The following is a 20,386-nucleotide window of genomic DNA, read 5'->3' as shown; positions in this document are numbered from 1 at the left end:
AAATAATACCACCCCAATAAATCTTAGTATCGCCGTCCAAGCTAAAAATTAAAAGACCATTTTTAGACCCGGCGATCAGAGTTTCTCCCAGGCATCTCTTGGGGGGAGGGGGGAAGGGGGGGGCTCCGTTCCCCCGAAGAAAGTCTACCCCCACCCTCCCCCCCGAACAAAATAGCATTTATATAGAAAATATACACATTTACCAGCGTCCGCCCCCCCCCCCCTGGAAAATGTTGACCGCCCCCCCCCCCCCCGAAAAATTTTAAGTGCCCCCCCCCCCCCCCCCCCCCCGGAGATAAAAGAAACACTGCCGGCGATAAATAAAAGAGAAGTAGAGTTGAGTTAATTCTTTGATACGTAAGTAAGAGGAAGTAGAGTTGAGTTAATGCTTTATCTTCCCCCCCCCCCCCCCTTCTCCCAATCATCTTTCTCGTTTACTATGCAACCTTATCCAAGCGTCAATACAAAAGCTTATAATTAAAAAGTGCGACGCGGCAAAAACGGGGATACCCGCTTAAAAAAAACACATACAGCCGCGCTTTTCTTGAAACCGGCAGTGACGTCATCGAGTGACGCTCGTTCACCGATAGAAAAAAAAAAAACAAACAAGAAACCCGAGGAAGAGAAGTTGAAGCTTGGCCCAGGACTAGCCATCGATTCCACCTACCAAGCGTTTCTTCCTTCTGCCGTGCATTTCTTTCTTGCACTCGACGTCGCGGGGACAGAAATAGCCAGACCAGGCCATGACGTCAGAGAAAGCCGAACATGTGGCGGGTATTGTCCTCCAGCCCTTATGGAAGACACAGAAAATAGATTGGGTGATTTGGTGTTGTTGTTGTTGACATTAGGAAATAGATTGGGTGATTTGGTGTTGTTGTTGACATTAGGAAGTAGATTTGGGTAAACTTCCGGTTAGACACGTGACAGCTAACCCGAAAGTCTTGAGTTCGAATCTGAGTTTAAGTCAGTGTTTCTTCCGGACTTTTTTCTCCGGGGGGGGGGGGGGGGGCACTTGAAATTTTCGGGGGGGGGGGGGGGCGGTAGACTTTCTTCGGGGGGGGGGGGGCGGACACTGTTAAAAGTATATATTTTCTATATAAATTATATAAATTTCTTTTCGTTCGGGGGGGGGGGGGGCGGTAAAAATTTTTATGCCTGGAAGAAACTCTGGTTTATGTCAGTGGAGCTTCCCTGAGCCCACCCAGCTCTGATGGGTACCTAACTCACGTTAGAAAAGTTAATGCGGCTGAACATGGTGCTGACCATGTTACAAAAACAGGTGAACTCTACTTCACTTGCCTTATGGACCCTAAAGTTCGAAAGCGAGAATTACTATTAGTAATACAGATTATTGAACTTGGTTTTAAGCCTTAATTAATTAAAGAGTGTCTCAAAATGACTTAACCCATGTATTAGAATTAAGATAGTGTAGAAACTCTAAAATAACAATAAGTTAATTAGTTATTTAAGTTTCTGAGGGCACGACTAACTGAAGTCTTATGTGACAAATAGTTTACAGATGGCGATTGGGGGCCCATTTCCTGATCTTAACTCTAACCATACACATAAACTCTAACTACACTCTAGACCCAGGCCAAGAAAAAGTCTAGCTCTAACCCAAATCTAGACACTAAGCCATGTTATGGAATAATCAAAGACAATATCGCTAATGTTAGTCATCGAAATATCAAGCCTGAAATGCTCTGTCTTTATGTTAGCTTTAGCCTGCATTTCATGCTGACTTCCTACCCCTCGCACACCCTTGCAAACCCATAGCCCGCCCCCCTAATGGTGCTATTGAAGCAACCATTTCTCCGTATCATGGCACACCCCGCCCCTGATGACTAGCGATATGTTTTTAGCGCAATTTCCATACTGACAATTGCGATTATTAATTCGTTATTTATGTACATCTGTGGTAATACTTACATTACTGGTAAAGGTAATCTAGCTGTGCTGGTAGGGAAGTGGTAACAATGGCGGTAATCTAGCTGTGATGGTAGGGGTGTGGTAACAATGGCGGTAATCTAGCTGCGATGGTAGAGATGTTATAATAAGGGCGTTATCTTGCATGTGATGGTAGGGATGTGGTAACAAGGCCAGTAATCTAGCTGTGATGGTAGGGATGTGGTAACAAGGCCAGTAATCTAGCTGTGATGGTAGGGATGTGGTAACAAGGCCAGTAATCTAGCTGTGATGGTAGGGATGTGGTAACAAGGCCAGTAATCTAGCTGTGATGGTAGGGGTGTGGTAACAATGGCGGTAATCTAGCTGCGATGGTAGAGATGTTATAATAAGGGCGTAATCTAGCTGTGATGGTAGGGATGTGGTAACACGGAAGGTAATCTAGCTGTGATGGTAGGGGTGTGGTAACAAGGAAGGTAATCTAGCTGTGATGGTAGGGGTGTGGTAACAAGGAAGGTAATCTAGCTGTGATGGTAGGGGTGTGGTAACAAGGCCAGTAATCTAGCTGTGATGGTAGGGATGTGATGGTAGAGATGGTAGGTAACCTTTTGTTGTATCCAACCATCTCCAGACTGTACGAAAGAACGTGTTTGAAAAAAGTACACTGAACTACAACATTGGCTTACAGGACGACAGAGGTCTCAAGGGGAGGCAACCTTTCTCTTTTCGAAATGTGAGTTCTTTCCCTTTTATTTCTCATGTTTTGTTTTTTCATATTCCGGTTTGGCATGGTACGTATTTAACGAATGTTGAGTGGTATAGGTCTGTGAATGATACCTGATTCGCTACCTGTCAATGATACATGCTTATCTACCTGTTAGAAAGTAAGTGGTACCTAATAGCTACCAATTTCACCTGTGAGTGTTACCTTCTTTTTACCTGTGAATATTAGGTACTACCAGTACAAGGACATGGCCATTCTATAAGGACATGGCCAGTCTAGTGTACTAGGACATGGCCAGTCACTAGGACATGGCCAGTCTATAAGGACATGGCCAGTCTATAAGGACATGGCCAGTCTATAAGGACATGGCCAGTCTATAAGGACATGGCCAGTCTACTAGGACATGGCCAGTCTACTAGGACATGGCCAGACTATAAGGACATGGCCAGTCACAAGGACATGGCCAGTCTATAAGGACATGGCCAGTCACAAGGACATGGCCAGTCTATAAGGACATGGCCAGTCTATAAGGACATGGCCAGTCTATAAGGACATGGCCAGTCTATAAGGACATGGCCAGTCTATAAGGACATGGCCAGTCTATAAGGACATGGCCAGTCTATAAGGACATGGCCAGTCTACTAGGACATGGCCAGTCTACTAGGACATGGCCAGTCTATAAGGACATGACATGGCCAGTCACAAGGACATGGCCAGTCTATAAGGACATGGCCAGTCACAAGGACATGGCCAGTCTATAAGGACATGGCCAGTCTATAAGGACATGGCCAGTCTATAAGGACATGGCCAGTCTATAAGGACATGGCCAGTCACAAGGACATGGCCAGTCACTAGGACATGGCCAGTCTATAAGGACATGGCCAGTCTATAAGGACATGGCCAGTCTACTAGGACATGGCCAGTCTACTAGGACATGGCCAGTCTATAAGGACATGGCCAGTCACAAGGACATGGCCAGTCTATAAGGACATGGCCAGTCACAAGGACATGGCCAGTCTATAAGGACATGGCCAGTCACAAGGACATGGCCAGTCTATAAGGACATGGCCAGTCTATAAGGACATGGCCAGTCTATAAGGACATGGCCAGTCTATAAGGACATGGCCAGTCTACTAGGACATGGCCAGTCTACTAGGACATGGCTAGTCACAAGGACATGGCCAGTCTATAAGGACATGGCCAGTCTACTAGGACATGGCCAGTCTACTAGGACATGGCCAGTCTACTAGGACATGGCCAGTCTATAAGGACATGGCCAGTCTACTAGGACATGGCCAGTCTATAAGGACATGGCCAGTCTATAAGGACATGGCCAGTCTATAAGATATGGCCAGTCACAAGGACATGGCCAGTCTATAAGGACATGGCCAGTCTACTAGGACATGGCCAGTCTACTAGGACATGGCCAGTCTACTAGGACATGGCCAGTCTACTAGGACATGGCAAGTCTATAAGGACATGGCCAGTCTATAAGGACATGGCAAGTCTAGTGTACTAGGACGTGGCCCTTCTAGTGTACTAGCTGACTTTGATCTCGACTCAACTGATTGAATGATGTTTATATGTCCGAGTTTTGATCGACTCTGCTAAACAGAAAAAAATGATACAATGTTTCCATAGGTTACCACAGTATAAAACGCATCAAGGAACCACTCCTTTCCCCCCCCCCCCCTCACCCCAACATTTCCGATAGGAAATGCTATTTAAATTTAACTAGACGACCTTAGTAATACAATAGCATTGGATATTAAAACAGGCTATTCGATAAATAAGAAATTAAAAAGCTATTTTTTTTTTAAATTTTAATTAAATTAAAAAAAATTTGAGCTGAAGAAATGAATGAAAAATTAATCCTTCTCGGGTGACTAACTCAGCCCCCGCTCTTATAGGGGAAGTAGAGTCCAACATTAACATTTTCCCTATACAGTTATACATTTGTACACGGTGAATCTGATGTCAGATGCTCTAATGTTTACAACTATATAAATATGTGTAACTACACCCCCCCCCCCCACACACACACCTTTTCTGCCATAATTGGCGTTGCCTAGCGTTAGAGTGCTAACCGGAATGTCTCGAGTTCGAATCCGGGTTCAAGTCAGTAGAAAGTCCCCCGAGACCACCCATCTATAATGGGTACCTAACTCATGTTAGGGAATGCAAAGGCAGCTGGGCAAAGAGCTGACCACATTACCCCTTCATATGCCATGGTCACAAACAACAGGTGAACTCTACTTCACTTGCCTCATGGACCGTCAGGTTGGAAAAGGGAATTTTATTACCAAAATTGTGGAACATTGTATTTGATGTAAAGCTGTAACTTATTTTAAAACAATTTAAAAACACGCGGCAGTGGTACATGAGATTGCACAATACCACCACAACACCACCACAACATCAGCACAATACCACCACAACACCACCACAACACCACCACAAAACCAGCACAATACCAGCACAATACCACCACAACACCAGCACAATACCACCACAATACCACCACAACACCACCACAACACCACCACAACACCAGTACAATACCACCACAACACCACCACAACACCAGCACAATACCACCAAAACACCACCACAACACCAGCACAATACCACCACAACACCAGCACAACACCACCACAACACCACCACAACACCACCACAACATCAGCACAATACCACCACAACACCACCACAACACCACCACCACAACACCACCACAACATCAGCACAATACCACCACAACACCACCACAACACCACCACAAAACCAGCACAATACCAGCACAATACCAGCACAATACCACCACAACACCAGCACAATACCACCACAATACCACCACAACACCACCACAACACCACCACAACACCAGTACAATACCACCACAACACCACCACAACACCAGCACAATACCACCACAACACCACCACAACACCAGCACAATACCACCACAACACCACCACAACACCAGCACAACACCAGCACAACACCACCACAACACCAGCACAATACCACCACAACACCACCACAATACCACCACAACACCAGCACAACACCACCACAATACCACCACAACACCACCACAACACCACCACAACACCACCACAACACCAGCACAATACCAGCACAACACCAGCACAACACCAGCACAACACCAGCACAATACCACCACAACACCACCACAACACCAGCACAATACCACCACAACACCAGCACAACACCAGCACAACACCAGCACAATACCACCACAACACCACCACAACACCACCACAACACCAGCACAACACCAGCACAACACCAGCACAACACCAGCACAACACCAGCACAATACCACCACAACACCACCACAATATCACCACAACACCACCACAATACCACCACAACACCAGCACAACACCACCACAATACCACCACAACACCACCACAACACCACCACAACACCACCACAACACCACCACAACACCACCACAACACCACCACAACACCAGCACCATACCAGCACAACACCAGCACAACACCACCACAATACCACCACAACACCAGCACAGTAACACCACAATATCACCACAATACTACCACAATGTACTACCATTTACGCCACAATCATGTCAGCCTCAAACTTTAAAATCTTACTACCAATCTTGTGTTGTGACGTATAGCAACTGTATGCCTTGCACACTAGAAAACATCGATAACTCGATTAATTATATAGCCATAAAGGCAAAAATATTGAAATTAACTGCGCCTAATCGAAATGTTAGATGAACTTTCTATCGACCTCTATTTTTTTGTTTAATTAAAATAGGGCTTAATATATTACATCAGGTGTCGATTGGTTCATGTTTTCAAATAATGTCACCATGTTCACCAAGAGATAAGTTAGGTTCAAATACACATTCCTTTATGCATTTTATCAATATCTGATATATGTTTATATATATATATATATATATATATATATATATATATATATATATATATATATATATATATATAATGTATATAGGGGTGGTCTTTAATAGGCAATCACGTGTTTATCATCTAGGTACCCTCGGTGTTGTTTGAAATAGTGTACAAAAGTAGCAGTAGAAGTATGAGGAGAAGATATCATATTTTAGTTAGAGGTTGCTCTCCATGTAGGCCTACACGTTTCACCATAGTCATGATTTTATTTTTTCAAAACATCATAAATTTGTATTGAACATTTCTTATCGAGTATCTTAATAAATTATAATTTTAAGTAGTAGAAATAGGTTTTTTTTTTAAAATGAAAACATTGTACTTTAAATTTTAAGTATAATAGAAACTCACAAGTACAAATATCTAGGCATTAGTTTTTATCGCTCATTTTGGAACCTGTTACAGACATTCTTTAGCGATAACATCTTTACCGTGATGTCATTTTATTTTGTATTCATTATCTGAATGTGTCATGATTTTAATGTGTCATGATCTTAATGTGTCATGATCTTAATGTGTCTTGATCTTAATGTGTCATGATCTTAATGTGTCATGATCTTAATGTTATCTTATTATGTCATGATTTTAATGTGTCATGATCTTAATGTGTCATGATCTTAATGTGTCTTGATCTTAATGTGTCATGATCTTAATGTGTCTTGATCTTAATGTGTCTTGATCTTAATGTGTCTTGATCTTAATGTGTCTTGATCTTAATGTGTCATGATCTTAATGTGTCATGATCTTAATGTATCTTGATCTTAATGTGTCATGATCTTAATGTGTCATGATCTTAATGTGTCTTGATCTTAATGTGTCTTGATCTTAATGTGTCTTGATCTTAATGTGTCATGATCTTAATGTGTCATGATCTTAATGTATCTTGATCTTAATGTGTCATGATCTTAATGTGTCATGATCTTAATGTGTCTTGATCTTAATGTGTCTTGATCTTAATGTGTCTTGATCTTAATGTGTCATGATCCTTATGTGTCATGATCTTAATGTGTCATGATCTTAATGTGTCATGATCTTAATGTGTCTTGATCTTAATGTGTCTTGATCTTAATGTGTCATGATCTTAATGTGTCTTGATCCAGTGTATTTGAATTCTTAGTCAGATTTCTTATCAAACTGATAATTTATAGTCTAAATTCTAAATAAACGATCTAGTCTGTTATCAAATACCCTCGATGTTCTACCATTGAATCAGTTCCAATACAAACAGCAAGTGTAATCAGGGGTTGCACAACTGATCGTCATCAGCTGTTCACAATGACGTTTGATGTAAGCTTATCGGTTTTGCAAAACAAACCATCATAGCCATCGAAGGCTTCATCATTCAAATTGCATTTTATAATGAAGCTGTTTTGTATGATACATTCCGATAAAAACTAGGTTTAAATAATATGAACTTATAATTCTGTTTTTGACCTCTATACGTTATGTATTTCATACAAGTTCGAGTACAATTTTATAAGATTTTTTTTTCATTTTACGGATTTTGTGCTGGGGGTTAAATGTTTTTGGGAAATAAAGGCAACCTATGTCATTGCCTAACTCTGTATATGTTACCAGATTACTATATATGAATGTTACTTGATTACAATAACTACCTGTGTATGATAACTACCTGTGTATGATAACTACCTGTGTATGTTACCTGTGTATGTTACCTGTGTATGTTACCTGTGTATGTAACCTGTGTATGTTACCTGTGTATGTTACCTGTGTATGTTACCTGTGTATGATAACTACCTGTGTATGTTACCTGTGTATGTTACCTGTGTATGATAACTACCTGTGTATGTTACCTGTGTATGTTACCTGTGTATGATAACTACCTGTGTATGTTTCCTGCGTATGATAACTACCTGTGTATGTTACCTGTGTATGTTACCTGTGTATGATAACTACCTGTGTATGTTACCTGTGTATGATAACTACCTGTGTATGTTACCTGTGTATGTTACCTGTGTATGATAACTACCTGTGTATGTTTCCTGCGTATGATAACTACCTGTGTATGTTACCTGTGTATGTTACCTGTGTATGATAACTACCTGTGTATGTTTCCTGCGTATGATAACTACCTGTGTATGTTACCTGTGTATGTTACCTGTGTATGATAACTACCTGTGTATGTTTCCTGCGTATAATAACTACCTGTGTATGTTACCTGTGTATGTTACCTGTGTATGATAACTACCTGTGTATGTTACCTGTGTATGTTACCTGTGTATGATAACTACCTGTGTATGTTTCCTGCGTATGATAACTACCTGTGTATGTTACCTGTGTATGTTACCTGTGTATGATAACTACCTGTGTATGTTACCTGTGTATGTTACCTGTGTATGATAACTACCTGTGTATGTCTTGTTGTATTTTGAAATTGTTTATCTCTGTACACAGGACATGCGCAAAGAGACCGCCTATATCATTCACAAGGAGCTAACAGGTCAGTAGTTTTCCATACACTTAGATCATTTGAGGTCTCGCAGGTTAAGGTGTGTCGATAGCTTGTGATTAACCTTGGTGTGTCAATAGCTCTTGTATGACATTGGTGTGTCAATAGCTTGTGGATGACATTGGTGTGTCAATAGCTTGACGATGTCATTGGTGTGTCAATAGCTTGTGTAGACATTGGTGTGTCAATAGCTTGTGTAGACATTGGTGTGTCAATAGCTTGTGGATGTCATTGGTGTGTCAATAACTTGTGTAGACATTGGTGTGTCAATAGCTTGTGTAGACATTGGTGTGTCAATAGCTTGTGTAGACATTGGTGTGTCAATAGCTTGTGGATGTCATTGGTGTGTCAATAGCTTGTGGATGTCATTGGTGTGTCAATAGTTTGTGTAGACATTGGTGTGTCGATAGCTTGTGTAGACATTGGTGTGTCGATAGCTTGTGTAGACATTGGTGTGTCAATAGCTTGTGTAGACATTAGTGTGTCAATAGCTTGTGTAGACATTGGTGTGTCAATAACTTGTGTAGACATTGGTGTGTCAATAACTTGTGGATGACATTGGTGTGTCAATAGTTTGTGGATGACATTGGTGTGTCAATAGCTTGACGATGTCATTGGTGTGTCAATAACTTGTGTAGACATTGGTGTGTCAATAGCTTGTGTAGACATTGGTGTGTCAATAGCTTGTGTAGACATTAGTGTGTCAATAGCTTGTGGATGACATTGGTGTGTCGATAGCTTGTAGATGACATTGGTGTGTCGATAGCTTGTGGATGACATTGGTGTGTCGATAGCTTGTGTAGACATTGGTGTGTCAATAGCTTGTGGATGACATTGGGTTATCAATAGCTTGTGCACACATTGGTGTGTCAATAGCTTATGTATGAGATTTGTCAGTCAGTGGCTTGTAGATTAAGACTGGTCCGTCAAAACAGAGTGCATTTTCATATTGGTCTGTAATTTGATCGTGTATAATATATTAGGCACGCTAATAAATTTGAGATAAAGTATTTGCTAGAGCTTTAAGTAAATGTCAACTAAATGTTCCTCTATTCCCTCTTCTCCTCTGTTCCTCCCTATCCCCTCCTCCAGATCGTACAAAAGACCGCCCAGCAAACCCTCCACGTTACCGCCCACCTTACAACCGGAAGCGATGGAACAATGACGTCACACGGAAATTACCAACTCCACAGTGATTTGTGTTTTGTTTTGGCTGATGTGATACAAATGGGCGTGGCTTTATTTTTTTTGCATGTGATCAAATGGGGCGTGGTTTGATTTAAAAATGGTAAACATTCTATGACGTTTGACGTGTGAGCACGCGGGGTGGTGTATGTGTATGATTTGTGCGGCGACCCCTGGAGAAGCAGATCTCTGTGTGTGGGGGGACCTGTGTGTGGGGGTACCTGTGTGTGGGGGAGACTCAGGCCGTGCCAAGTGTGAGAGACCTCATCGTCTGCTGCTGCAGACATCATCCATTCATTTGCAGCGCTGGCGTGTCCTTAAGGTGCCGTTCACACGACCGCTAATAAACCCTGAACGCCATTTTGTTTTGGCCAGGGTTTTAAGACAGTTTAGTCCAGTCTAATTTCATTGCCAGTTAGGATCGAAAATCAATTTGAAAAAAAAATAAAATAAACAACAACACCTAAATCTATTTTAATATTTATAAATAAAAAAATATTTTTTAAAAAAGGTAAATTTTGGGATGAAATTATACATTTAGGAAACGAATATCTCTTTTTTAAATAACAGCTTCATACCAGAATAACAGTCACCTTAATTAATATAGACGGTGTGTTCATAACTATCATTTAGATTTATCTTTACACCCGGGTCATGTTAACATTGCGCTGTTTAATTTACACAGCTGTTCGCTTTACAGCTACAACCAATGTTTACATGATGCTGTCTACTTTACATACACACCTACAGCCGTTGTGTACGGAATTTTGTCTATTTTACGTTTACACCTGTACGTATAGTGTATACACTCGGCTGTAGACTGAATCATTTCATGGCATATGGTTCAATAAACATGCTATATCAACCAGGACATGAGTTTGTTGTTTTATAGAATGGTCTCCTGGGCTAATGTATGTGTTGTGAACTCAAATATTGTGGGCAAATGTATGTGCTGTGTGCTTTAGTCTTGTGGGCTAATCTATGGGATATGAACTCAAATATTGTGGGCAAATGTATGGTATTGTGGGCTTTAGTCTTGTGGGCAAATTATGGGCTGTGGGCTTTAGTCTTGTGAGCAAATTATGGGCTGTGGGCTTTAGTCTTGTGGGCTAATCTATGGGATGTAAACTCAAATATTGTGGGCAAATGTATGGTATTGTGGGCTTTAGTCTTGTGGGCAAATGTATGAGCTGTGGGCTTTAGTCTTGTGGGCAAATGTATGGGTGTGGGGTGTGGGCTTTAGTCTTGTGGGCAAATTATGGTGTTGTGGGCAAATATGTTGGGTGTGGGCTTTACTCTTCTGGGTAAATCATGGTGTTGTGGGCAAATGTATGGGGTGTGGGATTTAGTCGTGTGGGCAGATGTTTGGGGTGTGGGATTTAGTCGTGTGGACAGATGTGTAAGTTATGGGCTTTAGTCTTGTTGGCTAATTTATGGGGATGGGGTTTAGTCTCTGAACTTTTAGGTGCTACACTTTAAAGAATTTCGGTGAGTTAGTTTTGGTGAGTTATTTTTGATGAGTTTTTTTTTGGTGAGTTTTTTTTTTGGTGAGTTTTTTTGGTGAGTTTGTTTGGTGAATATTAGACGATATCGTAATCAGCTGACCAGTAAAACGTCATACAGATGGTCAAGTTGACCAAGAGTTTCAGTGTTAGCACCGAAAAAAAAAATTCCACTCGACTTAGAGGACAGGCCCACGACAGCTAACATGAAACTCTCAGTTTCGTATTCTGGGCTCGAGTCTGTAGGACGTCCCTGAGTCCACTCAGCTCTAATGAGTACCTGACCCAGGTTAGGGAAACAACGGCGGCTGGGTATAATGCTGGCTACACAATCACCTCGTATATTTAGGTGATTGAAACAGACGAACTCTACTTCATCTGCCCAGTGTCCTGGCAACGAATGGGAAGAAATGATGATGATGATAGATACGTGAATCATAATTTCTGTTGTATGGATTCTAACCAACCACTGATTTTACCGGAAATGGGGACTACGTTACGTGATAGAAGTAATGCTTGGTGTATTTGAGCCACATCCAGGATGGCGCGGCTTTATTCGAGGAGAAATATAAAAAAAATTAAAATTTTAATTTTAAAAAATTGCATTGAGATTATTAAAACGAACGACGAAACAGTGTTTGACATTTGTTTTTATTTAAGCATCAATCATGTCGATACACATCACACTCCAGGTTACCATTGGAACTATTTGTCCACTGCACATTTAGTCCACGCTTTTAGAGTCTCATTCACACGTTCACACTTCTAGCACTCTAGTCCAAGGACTGGCATTCTAGACTGGCAGGTATAACCAATGTACACCGGGGGGGGGGGGGGGGGGGGGGGATTCGATTCAATTTTGAAAATATTTTAATCTATTCCATAGGTGTTGAGATAAATCTTCACCCGAGTTAAACGGTCTATAATCTATAAGGCTACTTTCATCACATCCCTCTCTTTTAAACTAGATATGATACTTGCTATTTTTACGTATGGCTACATTATGTATGGCAACATTACGTATTGCTACCTTATGTATGGCTGCATTATGTAAGGCTACATTATGTAGGGCTACATTATGTAGGGCCACATTATGTAGGGCCACATTATGTAGGGCTATATTATGTAGGGCTACATTATGTAGGGCTACATTATGTATAGCTACATTATGTAGGGCTACATTATGTAGGGCTACATTATGTAGGGCTACATTACTTCTTCCTCGCTGGGGAAAAATCAAGTTGCCCAACCCCGATCTCATTTATTAAAAAAAAAATGCTTCCCTAAATGGACATGTACCCCTCCCCTACATATACCTGTACCCCACCCCTACATAGACCTGTAACCCACCGCTACATAGACTTTTACCCCACAAAAGTCCCCACCCCTACATAGACTTGTACCCCTCCCCTACATAGACCTGTTCCCCTCCACTACATAGACCTGTACCCCACCCCTACATAGACCTGTACCCCACCCCTACATAGACCTGTACCCCACCCCTACATAGACTTGTACCCCACCCCTACATAGACCTGTACCCTACCCCTACATCGACTTGTACCCCTCCTGGTTCCGTGTCTTGTAACATTTGTACCCAATGACGACGATGATGACGATGCCGACGACCAACCCGATGCCGCCGAAGAATGAGCCGACGTCGAACTTGGAGCCGGAGCCGGACGATTTTTTGGTGGTGTGTTCGGTGGTCGGCTTTGTTGATCCGGTGCTGGTGGGGTGGGTGGTTGCTGTGGTGTTACTGGTGGTAGCTGTTGTTGCGGTTGTGTTACTAGTGGTGCCTGTTGATGCTGTCGTGTTACTGGTGGTGCCCGTTGTTGCCGTGGTGTTACTGGTGGTAGCTGTTGTTGCTGTCGTGTTACTGGTGGTAGCTGTTGTTGCGGTGGTGTTACTCGTGGTAGCTGTTGTTGCGGTGGTGTTACTCGTGGTAGCTGTTGTTGCGGTTGTGTTGCTGGTGGTAGCTGTTGTGGTGACCGTAGTGACGTTGGTTGAGTTTCCGGTGGTAGGTATGGTTGTGGTGACAGTAGTAGTCGAGGCGGTGGTAGTATCGTTGACATTAACCAGTACCGCGCCTGTGGGTTAAACATTTTGTTATGAAATTGGTCACAACACTAGCAGGTGTAGATACTTGGTTCTTTACTCAAACCTTTTCTCCAGTTGTAGACAGAGGTTAGGCGCCGTGGTAGAAGCCAGTAGAAGCCGACACAAGTATAGAAATCTCTGAAGGTATAGGTTACTACAGGGTTGCAAGTATAAAGTCGGGTAGAAAGTACAAACTCAAAAGTAAAAACATAGGGTAGAAAGTACAAACACAAAAGTAAACACAGGGTAGAAAGTAGAAACTTAGGGTCGAAAGTACAAATACAGGGTCGAAAGTACAAATACAGGGTCGAAAGTACAAATACAGGGTCGAAAGTACAAATACAGGGTAGAAAGTACAAACTCGAATAGAAAGTTCAAACTCAGGTAGAAAAAACAAACTCAAAAGTACAAGCCCAGGGTAGAAAGTACAAATACAGGATAGAAAACACAGTGTAAAAAGTACAAGCTCAGTATAGAAAATACAAACTCGTATAATAGATAAGTACATGTAAGAAGTCCAATTTTTTAAAGCTCTATTTTGATGAACAAATGAACTCTACTTCATCTGCCCTATGCTTCTTGGACACAAACGGAAAAAAGATGTCTGTTTAATGGTTGTTTTTTTGTTGTTGTTTTTTTTTTGTTGGCTATTCACATCTTGCAGGTCAACTTTAACCCAATTCTAATGCAGTGATTTCATATACTTTAATCTCAGATAACAATGCAAGAATTATTATTTTTCAATCTAATGAGAAATTAGGTTAGTCAGTAAAAATTGTGTATTTAAAAATTGCTATTTTCGAAAATAAAATGTAAAAAACAAAAACACCTTTATAATAATAAGCCTTTAAATACGCTAAAAAAAGTAGTTTACTGGCTTTAAATAAAAAAACAGGTTGCTAAAATATGTAAGAGATCTATAAAAGCTTATTATTATACACGTTTCTATATTTGTTTTATTTTTAGTTTCGAAAATTAAAACAAAAGAAATATATGCCTGGCAATCGCCTTGCTTCTACACAATCGTCTGCTACTAACAAATACTACATCTACTATTACATATGTATATACATATATATATATATATATATATATATATATATATATATATATATACTGTTTCTTCTACTATTTATATCAAAAGTAGCATGACCCACTACAAACAACACATGCTACAACTACAAAAGAGCAATACACGCTTATAAATCTACCACACAGTGTAACAGCCCCTACTGTGTACCATACAAGATGTGTTTTCTACATCGAGACTCACATTGACATATCTATCAATAGTCACCCCCCTCCACCCCCACCCCCTTACACACTTGTGTAACGCTATCAACGTCCGTTAGTCAAAAGTTTAACCTTGGTTAGGGTATAGAAACCAATCAATGGGTTCGATGTCGCTTTGAAAGCTGGGAAAGTGGTTTTATATTGCAGTGGTTTTAAAAAGTCGTTTGATTTTTAGCTTTTGTTTTAGCTATGGTTTTTTACCCAGATATTGCACGGATATTTTGTTTACTTTGAGTTGGTCAGGAAGAAGAATGTGTACCATCTATATCAGGATACGGGGCAGTAAACAAAATGCAAGATTTACTAGTTCTAGACATATAGGGGGTCCAAAACAATGAGTGCAGCACATCTAATGACGCTATACCAAACCATATGATGAACCTCGGTTTTTCAGTGAGTTGGATGGTTGGATGGGGAACTTATGGTTGGATGGGGGAACTTGTGGTTGGATGGGGAACTTGTGGTTGGATGGGGAACTTGTGGTTGGATGGGGGACTTGTGGAACGGTGGGGAACTTGTGGTTGGGTGGGGGAACTTTTGGTTGGATGGGGAACTTGTGGAACGGTGGGGAACTTGTGGAACGGTGGGGAACTTGTGGTTGGATGGGGGAACTTGTGGTTGGATGGGGGAACCTGGTTGGATGGGGAACTTGTGGTTGGGTGGGGAACTTGTGGTTGGGTGGGGAACTTGTGGTTGGGTGGGGAACTTGTGGTTGGGTGGGGAACTTGTGGTTGGATGGGGGAACTTGTGGTTGGATGGGGGAACTTGTGGTTGGATGGGGGAACTTGTGGTTGGATGGGGGAACCTGGTTGGATGGGGAACTTGTGGTTGGATGGGGAACTTGTGGTTGGGTGGGGAACTTGTGGTTGGATGGGGAACTTGTGGTTGGGTGGGGAACTTGTGGTTGGATGGGGAACTTGTGGTTGGGTGGGGAACTTGTGGTTGGATGGGGGAACCTGGTTGGATGGGGAACTTGTGGTTGGATGGGGGAACTTTTGGTTGGATGGGGGGCTTGTGGTTGGATGGGGAACTTGAGGTTGGATGGGGGAACTTGTGGTTGGATGGGGGAACTTGTGGTTGGATGGGGGGCTTGTGGTTGGATGGGGGAACTTGTGGTTGGATGGGGGAACTTGTGGTTGGATGGGGGGGCTTGTGGTTGGATGGGGGGCTTGTGGTTGGATGGGGGGGCTTGTGGTTGGATGGGGAACTTGTGGTTGAATGGGGAACTTGAGGTTGGATGGGGAACACAGGGAGTCACCACCCACATACTAGAACTACAGGGGTCACCATACTCCCTCGCTAAAACAAAACATAAACCCAAAAGTTTTCACGACTGAAGTAGGACAAATGTCGCTATTCTATCTAACAGTTGTAACGTGTTGTTGAAAACTGTTCACACGTTAGTAGGGGCCGTAAATAAAGTCTCTACACACCTTTCATTGTTACTGTTTATATTTGAACTGTGTCAGCAGTAATAAATATCAAATGGAATGGTGTGTACGTTTTTCTCTTATCTTTGGTCACATGCAGTGGCGTAACTAGGGGAGGGCGGGTGGGGCGGCCGCCCCGGGCGCCGGAATGGGTCGCTACTTACACATACACACTACGTCTCTGGTCACCTGAGTAGGTAGTTGTGTCTCCTGGGTAGGTCGTTGTGTCACCTGTATGGGTAGTTGTGTCACCTGGGTAGGTAGTTGTGTCACCTGGGTAGGTAGTTGTGTCACCTGGGTAGGTAGTTGTGTCACCTGGGTAGGTAGTTGTGTCACCTGGGTAGGTAGTTGTGTCACCTGTATGGGTAGTTGTGTCACCTGTATGGGTAGTTGTGTCACCTGTATGGGTAGTTGTGTCACCTGTATTGTAGTTGTGTCACCTGGGTAGGTAGTTGTGTCACCTGTATGGGTAGTTGTGTCACCTGTATGGGTAGTTGTGTCACCTGTATTGTAGTTGTGTCACCTGGGTAGGTAGTTGTGTCACCTGTATGGGTAGTTGTGTCACCTGTATTGTAGTTGTGTCACCTGGGTAGGTAGTTGTGTCACCTGTATGGGTAGTTGTGTCACCTGTATGGGTAGTTGTGTCACCTGGGTAGGTAGTTGTGTCACCTGTATGGGTAGTTGTGTCACCTGGGTAGGTAGTTGTGTCACCTGTATGGGTAGTTGTGTCACCTGTATTGTAGTTGTGTCACCTGGGTAGGTAGTTGTGTCACCTGTATGGGTAGTTGTGTCACCTGTATGGGTAGTTGTGTCACCTGAGTAGGTAGTTGCGTCACCTGTATGGGTAGTTTTGTCACCTGGGGTAGGTAGTTATGTCACTTGTGTAGGTAGTTGGGTCATCTATAGGTAGTAGTATCACCTCTATGGGTAGTTGGGTCACCTCTATGGGTAGTTGGGTCATCTCTATGGGTAGTTGGGTCACCTCTATTGGTAGTTGGGTCACCTCTATTGGTAGTTGGGTCACCTCTATTGGTAGTTGGGTCACCTCTATGGGTAGTTGGGTCACCTATATGGGTAGTTGGGTCACCTCTATTGGTAGTTGGGTCACCTCTATGGGTAGTTGGGTCACCTCTATGGGTAGTTGGGTCACCTCTATTGGTAGTTGGGTCATCTCTATGGGTAGTTGGGTCATCTCTATGGGTAGTTGGGTCACCTCTATGGGTAGTTGGGTCACCTCTATGGGTAGTTGGGTCACCTCTATGGGTAGTTGGGTCACCTCTATGGGTAGTTGGGTCAACTCTATGGGTAGTTGGGTCACCTCTATGGGTAGTTGGGTCACCTCTATGGGTAGTTGGGTCACCTCTATGGGTAGTTGGGTCACCTCTATGGGTAGTTGGGTCACCTCTATGGGTAGTTGGGTCACCTCTATTGGTAGTTGGGTCACCTCTATTGGTAGTTGGGTCACCTCTATGGGTAGTTGGGTCACCTCTATGGGTAGTTGGGTCACCTCTATGGGTAGTTGGGTCACCTCTATAGGTAGTAGTATCACCTCTATGGGTAGTTGGGTCATCTCTATAGGTAGTAGTATCACCTCTATGGGTAGTTGGGTCATCTCTATGGGTAGTTGGGTCACCTCTATGGGTAGTTGGGTCACCTCTATGGGTAGTTGGGTCACCTCTATGGGTAGTTGGGTCACCTCTATGGGTAGTTGGGTCACCTCTATAGGTAGTAGTATCACCTCTATGGGTAGTTGGGTCATCTCTATAGGTAGTAGTATCACCTCTATGGGTAGTTGGGTCATCTCTATGGGTAGTTGGGTCACCTCTATGGGTAGTTGGGTCACCTCTATGGGTAGTTGGGTCAGTTATAATCGTTGGTTGGTTACTTGTACAGCCAGTTCTACTCCCCTGTCCAAAACTACCAACACACACAGCTACACACATACAAACACACAGCTACACACATACAAACACACAGCTACACACCGACAACAACATAACCAGGAGAGCGATGACAGCAGCATGTGTGGTTAAATGAGAGGTGACACTAAGTACTGCACAGTATACAGTCATATCTAGCTAGATAAGTCATATTCAGCTTGTTCAGTCATATCTAGCTACATAAGTCCGATTTCGCTAGTTAAAACTTATTAAGTGATATTTAAAATATTACATGTTTCTGTAGCTAAGTCATAACCGGCTATTTAACCTTAAATCAAGCCAAGCTACTGAAGTCACATTCAGCTAACGAATACATAAAACACTTCAACTCACCCAATGAACTGGAAATCGCCAGAGAAACAAGGCAGAAAATCAACAGCAGCTTCATGATTGTCGTGTGTGGTTAGAGGCGAGTATCCTGGTGTACTGAGTGAATGCGGCGATATGTTTCGACCTGAGGTCTGCGCTACTTAATGATCACGGGACGATGAACGGTTTGGTCCCGATAGATATGACGTCAGAGGTGGGTAGAGGTGGTTGCGTCAGGGGCGGCGCTGATAGGTGTTGCCTCGCTGTTAAGTTATCGCTAGAGCATTAATAAAACAAGTGTGTGTATGAGGTGTGGCAGTATTGTGTGTATGAGGTGTGGCAGTATTGTGTGTATGAGGTGTGGCAGTATTGTGTGTATGAGGTGTGGCAGTATTGTGTGTATGAGGTGTGGCAGTATTGTGTGTATGAGGTGTGGCAGTATTGTGTGTATGAGGTGTGGCAGTATTGTGTGTATGAGGTGTGGCAGTATTGTGTGTATGAGGTGTGGCAGTATTGTGTGTATGAGGTGTGGCAGTATTGTGTGTATGAGGTGTGGCAGTATTGTGTGTATGAGGTGTGGCAGTATTGTGTGTATGAGGTGTGGCAGTATTGTGTGTATGAGGTGTGGCAGTATTGTGTGTATGAGGTGTGGCAGTATTGTGTGTATGAGGTGTGGCAGTATTGTGTGTATGAGGTGTGGCAGTATTGTGTGTATGAGGTGTGGCAGTATTGTGTATGAGGTGTGGCAGTATTGTGTATGAGGTGTGGCAGTATTGTGTATGAGGTGTGGCAGTATTGTGTATGAGGTGTGGCAGTATTGTGTATGAGGTGTGGCAGTATTGTGTATGAGGTGTGGCAGTATTGTGGAATAAGAGTAATGGTTTTGTGGATTGACCTGTTTGTATTAACTGTTTGTATTGACTGGTTGTATTGACTGTTTGTATTGACCACAACGGATTGACCACTGCCAAATGACGTAATGTAAACTTTAATACTTGACGTCATTCAAAATTTGATTGGTAGAGAATATGACATGATGGGGGGTGGGGTTGGGGGTAAGGTTATTTGACAGGGGGGGGGTAATGTCCGGCTCCCCCGGTACCTACCAGACGTGACAACCAAAAAACGGTCCTCAGCCCAACCCAGGCACCGAACTCGATCCTTTCAGGTGGGGTCATCGCATGCTACTGAAGCGCCACTCCATCCTCCGCCTACACAAGAGAGCAGGGTTGACCCCAGGGGCGGGTCAACTCTTAAATTCCAGGTAGGTAATTTCTGCAGAGAATTAAGGTGCGGCCACCCTAATTAAAGCCAAACATACCTGGTTGTTGACAGGTAATTAGAACGTGATTAGATCGCAGCAGTTCGATGAGTGACTAAAACAATTGAGCTAATCGATACGGTAGGTATCTCTGTGATATCTCACCGATATCTTTTTTTTTTACCTCGTCTATCTCTGTTATCTCAGCGACAGGCTGGGGAAGGGCTACAGTACAATAGAGAGGAACGGCAGGGGGCGTTACTCTACACGGCTGTTTCACGTGTGTTTACAC

General features: G+C 42.8%; 2 protein-coding genes across 2 annotated transcripts; one reads left to right on the top strand and one right to left on the bottom strand.

The window, feature by feature from the left end:
• The first annotated feature begins 556 nt into the window (after positions 1–556).
• Positions 557–11,128, top strand: LOC131929768 (uncharacterized). Its single transcript, XM_059286134.1, has 4 exons — positions 557–818; positions 2,537–2,638; positions 9,020–9,065; positions 10,167–11,128. The coding sequence occupies exons 1-4, from the start codon at positions 744–746 to the stop codon at positions 10,268–10,270; spliced, it is 327 nt and encodes a 108-aa protein (XP_059142117.1). The 5' UTR covers positions 557–743; the 3' UTR covers positions 10,271–11,128.
• A 1,265-nt stretch (positions 11,129–12,393) lies between these two features.
• LOC131929770 (integumentary mucin A.1-like) lies at positions 12,394–19,014 on the bottom strand. The gene is made up of 2 exons (XM_059286136.1): positions 18,858–19,014; positions 12,394–13,851 (listed from the first exon to the last, which is right to left on the bottom strand). The coding sequence occupies exons 1-2, from the start codon at positions 18,910–18,912 to the stop codon at positions 13,310–13,312; spliced, it is 597 nt and encodes a 198-aa protein (XP_059142119.1). The 5' UTR covers positions 18,913–19,014; the 3' UTR covers positions 12,394–13,309.
• Between the last annotated feature and the right edge of the window lie 1,372 nt (positions 19,015–20,386).

This window comes from Physella acuta, unplaced genomic scaffold (assembly GCF_028476545.2).
Source record: "Physella acuta isolate Inbredline_101_S28 unplaced genomic scaffold, ASM2847654v3 ptg001673l, whole genome shotgun sequence".
In the NCBI taxonomy this organism is placed as follows: domain Eukaryota; kingdom Metazoa; phylum Mollusca; class Gastropoda; family Physidae; genus Physella; species Physella acuta.
This window is presented reverse-complemented; position numbering and strand designations above follow the sequence as displayed.

Bases quoted from the DNA above. Each gene is read 5' to 3' on its own strand.
- LOC131929768 (XM_059286134.1), top strand. From the start codon at position 744: ATGACGTCAGAGAAAGCCGAACATGTGGCGGGTATTGTCCTCCAGCCC. The intron at 819-2,536 runs GTGATTTGGTGT...AACCATCTCCAG, and splicing joins AGACACAGAAAATAGATTGG to ACTGTACGAAAGAACGTGTT. The intron at 9,066-10,166 runs GTCAGTAGTTTT...CCCCTCCTCCAG, and splicing joins CATTCACAAGGAGCTAACAG to ATCGTACAAAAGACCGCCCA.
- LOC131929770 (XM_059286136.1), bottom strand. From the start codon at position 18,912: ATGAAGCTGCTGTTGATTTTCTGCCTTGTTTCTCTGGCGATTTCCAGT. The intron at 13,852-18,857 runs GTGAGTTGAAGT...TTTAACCCACAG, and splicing joins GGCGATTTCCAGTTCATTGG to GCGCGGTACTGGTTAATGTC.